We start from the raw sequence: 3,960 nt of genomic DNA on the forward strand, positions 1-3,960 counted from the left end.
GCGATATATATGAGGTGAGAGCGTTAAACGAGTCACTATTTTGGAGGTGATATTAACACTTTATAACTATATATATATATATATATATATATATATATATATATATATATATATATATTTTTTTTTTTTTTTTTTTTTTTCAATATCACCATTTACGGGGTCGGCTCTCTGAGAACACCGGTCCGCTCTGCGGGCAAGGTACGCTCATGAGGTAGTCAGGAATCTTCGCACTATTCTTGCTGTACCAAGAATAACTTGTTTCTGTGCGGTACTTATCAATGTTTTTTGCAGACCCAGTCTTATCGTATTTTCTTCCAGGTGCTCCTCGACCAAACCATTGGTGGAAATTATGAGTGGCAGAATCGTCGTCGATCTTAGGGCATGCATGGTTTTCAGTTCGAAGGCTAGGTCTTGGTATTTATTGAGCTTCTCGGTGAACGCCTTAGAGATGTTGTCGTCTGCCGGTATTGTGACATCCATGATAATGGCGGTTTTGTCCCTCTTGTTGAACAGCACCAGGTCAGGTCTATTATGCGGTATTGGCCTCTCTGTTGAAAACACCATATCCCAATAAAGTTTGTACGTATCATTTTCCAGGACTGGGCTGGGTCGGTATTTATACGGATCTCCCACCTCCGTTACCAAACCTGTTTTCTCTGCTAGGGCCTGATGGTATATTCTCGCCATGGCATTGTGCCTCTCCATATATTCTAGAGGCGCCAGAATGGAGCACGATGAGGTGATGTGCTGTATTGACTCCGTTGCCTGTAAGCATCTCCGACACTTATCAGTTGGTATGTTCCTCATTGTAATATTTTTTATATATGATCTCGTTGGTACGACCTGGTCCTGAATGGCAACGAGTCTTCCCTCTGTTTCTGGGTAGAGGTATCCGGCCCGTAGGTAGGTAAGTGACTCCTTCTTATTAATGTTATTTTTTTGTAGACTGCCAGGATACCTTCCATGGAGAGCTTTACTGTGCCACTCCTCCAAGAGTAACTCCGTCGTCAGCCCGCGAACTGTCGCGTCTCTGTTGTTGAGATTGAGTGGACTTATATCCTCATCACATCGACATATCGACTGTATTATAGGTAATTTATTGTCGTGAAAGTACTTTCGCATGTTTGTAATTGTGTTGTTGTGGGCAATCTCTATGTTCTGTAGTCCTCGTCCTCCATCCTGCCTCCTGACGTATAAGCGGAAGGATGATGCATGTGGGTGGTGAATTCCATACTTTGTAAGTAGTGCGCGAGTTCTGATGTCTAGTTCTTTCAACTCAGCGTTGGTCCATTTTATGATTCCGAACGAATATGCCAGGCATGGAAGGACCCACATGTTTATTGAAGTAAACATGGCTTTCGAGTTGAGCTTGGACTGTAATATTTTTCTTAATCTTGAAAAGTACCTCTCACGAAAGATATTTTTCATTTCAGTCGTTTTTATGTCCAGAGCCTGCTGTACTCCAAGATATTTATAGTGCTCGTGCGATCCCAACCTTGGTATTGTTATGTCTTCCATAACCATCAGCCCGTCGCCCTGCTGTATTTTTCCCCGCTTTACATGAACTACCGCGCACTTGTCCGTTCCAATCTCCATTCCAATAGTCTTCGTGAAAGCGGTGACGATCTTCAGAAGCCTCTTCATTTCTTCCTCGTTGGCTGCATACAATTTGAGGTCATCGATATACATTTGGTGACTGATCTTAACATTGCGCTCTTTCTCCAATATGTACCCGTACTTTTGTTTCTTAATGAGTTGGCTTAAAAAGTTCATTGCCAAACAGAACCATAGGGGGCTAAGGGTGTCTCCCTGGAAGATACCTCTTCTGATGTTTATCGTATCTGTTTTTAGTTGCTGGTTTTCAGATTCAAAAGTAAGATTAGTTCGCCAAGATTTCATCAAGCACTCCAAGAGCTTTATCATTTCTTCCGGAACCCCATATAATCTCAGAACCTTTATAAGCCAAGGGTGAGGGACCGAGTCAAACGCTTTTTTATAATCCACCCAAGCGACTGAGATGTTCCTTTGTTTCTTTTTGGCTTGTTTGGTGATGACATAATCTGTTGTAAGAATTTCTTCACATCCTCGCGAATTTCCTCTGCATCCACCCTGTTCAGGAGCCAGAATTTTGTTTTTATTGATATGTTTCCAGAGCTGACGCGTTAAAACACCCGTCAGAATCTTATAAACAGTAGGCAGGCAAGTTATCGGCCTATAATTTTTAGGATCTGTTGTGGATTTACCTTTTGGGATCATCACAGTTTTTCCCAGCGTGAAAAATCGGGGTATTATGTTCGGATTGTGCAGAGCCTCCTGAAAGAGTTTGGCTAAATGACGATGGGTGGACGTGAAATATTTCCACCAATAATTCTGCACACCATCTACACCCGGGGCCGACCAATTATTCGTTTTTTGGAGCACCGACTTCATGTCTAGCTCGGTGATCTCCAAGCATTCTCTCGTGTACTTAACTGTGTCTTTCTCGGCTTCCCTGATCCATGCGGTTTGTTCGTCGTATTGTTTTTCACTTTCCCATACTCCCTTCCAGTACAGATGCATTGCTTCCTTTGTGGGAGCTTTTCCTCTTTCTAGTGGTTTTTCCTCCAGACTTCTGAAGAACTTCTGTTGATTCTGATGGAATAATTTGTTGTTCTTATATCTCATTACTCTTTCGTTGTAGCGTTTAACTCGGTTTCCTAATATTTTTATTTTTTGTTTCAGCTTTTCTGACACTGCACTCATTTGGTCTCTGAGCTGTGCGCTTCCCGTTCGGATCCCGAAGTGCGACACTATTCGGCGGGCCAACTTAGAGACTCTAGTTGATGGTTGACTATTGGACAGGTAAGCTTGTAACACTCCTATTTTTTTTCGGATCTCCTGTATTTTTGTCTCAAGGCGTCCTTTCCATGGTGGAGTTTGATCTTTTTTGGGTACTCGTGGTCCTCTGATCTCCACTCCCATCTCACCGCAGACAGTAATGGCCGCGGCGTAGACATAGTCGACCATGACCTGAAGGGTGTCTGCTGGCTGTATCAGTTTCAGCAAGATCGTATTCACAGCCTCAACCTTCTCCAGCATTTTCCTAGATCCCTTTAATCTTGGGACAGCAAGTCTACTTTCAGCTGCTACACCAGAGAATCGCACAAAATTTCTGATCAGTTTTTCCTCCAATTTGCTGGTTTTCTTCTGTTCCTCTGGTCTGAGGCTTACATTCTCTACTGGTGGTTCACCATCAGACCCAGGAACTGCCCCCCTTGGGTGACAGCTCATTCTGATATTTTCAAGCTCAATTTGAGTACACTTTTCCTCTTCCAACAACCATCTCACTCGGTTGGCCAAGAGCGAAGCATACAATTGTCTATCCGGTCTTATATCATTCCAGGTCTGCGTAAGTATATTCCTATAAGTAAAGTCCGTATTCCGTTCCAATTCCCTAGCTACAAAATGAACACGCATCAACATAATATTATCATCGTCACTCCATCGTGTTCTCCCATCTCGTTTTGGAGAGGCTGCGGGACGTGTACGAACACCGTCCAAGCTAATGCTTCTCCTTTCCCTTCTGACAGAGCTCGAGACAAGTCTTGCGGTGCCATCTCGGGGGGCTGCGCCGCTCGCTCCACAGCTTACCCCATCGGGCTCTTCCTCCAGACGGCTCCGAAGAGGGCCAGCCCGCTGCTCTCTACCGCCCTGTTTCATACTTCTGGTTACAGGAGCAACTAATACATCAGCTCCCAGGTTGCTAACCTGGGGGCTGGGTGACTCGGGTACGCGGGGTCGTCAGTCCCCGAAAGCATTACGCCCCCCTGCGTATATATATATATATATATATATATATATATATATATATATATATATATATATATATATATATATATATATATATATATTTATATTTATCCAGCATACTATGTTGCGTTCATACATTGTCTTTGGGCCATACAATATTGCGTCCTGAAT

The 3,960-nt window shown here is 43.3% G+C and overlaps 1 protein-coding gene across 1 annotated transcript; it reads right to left on the reverse strand.

The window, feature by feature from the left end:
- Window positions 1-1,151: 1,151 nt before the first annotated feature.
- On the reverse strand, window positions 1,152-3,699 carry LOC123311647. Its single transcript, XM_044895716.1, has 2 exons — window positions 1,413-3,699; window positions 1,152-1,186 (listed from the first exon to the last, which is right to left on the reverse strand). Exons 1-2 carry the CDS (start codon window positions 3,697-3,699, stop codon window positions 1,152-1,154), a joined length of 2,322 nt encoding a protein of 773 aa, XP_044751651.1.
- Window positions 3,700-3,960: the final 261 nt, after the last annotated feature.

Source organism: Coccinella septempunctata, chromosome 4, assembly GCF_907165205.1.
Source record: "Coccinella septempunctata chromosome 4, icCocSept1.1, whole genome shotgun sequence".
Classification (NCBI taxonomy): domain Eukaryota; kingdom Metazoa; phylum Arthropoda; class Insecta; order Coleoptera; family Coccinellidae; genus Coccinella; species Coccinella septempunctata.

What these genes read in the sequence shown, in the direction of transcription:
- LOC123311647 (XM_044895716.1), bottom strand. Translation starts at nt 3,699, where the DNA reads ATGAAACAGGGCGGTAGAGAGCAGCGGGCTGGCCCTCTTCGGAGCCGT. An exon ending in TGAAATGAAAAATATCTTTC is followed by an intron (nt 1,187 to 1,412) that starts GTGAGAGGTACT and finishes CTTATACGTCAG; the next exon opens with GAGGCAGGATGGAGGACGAG.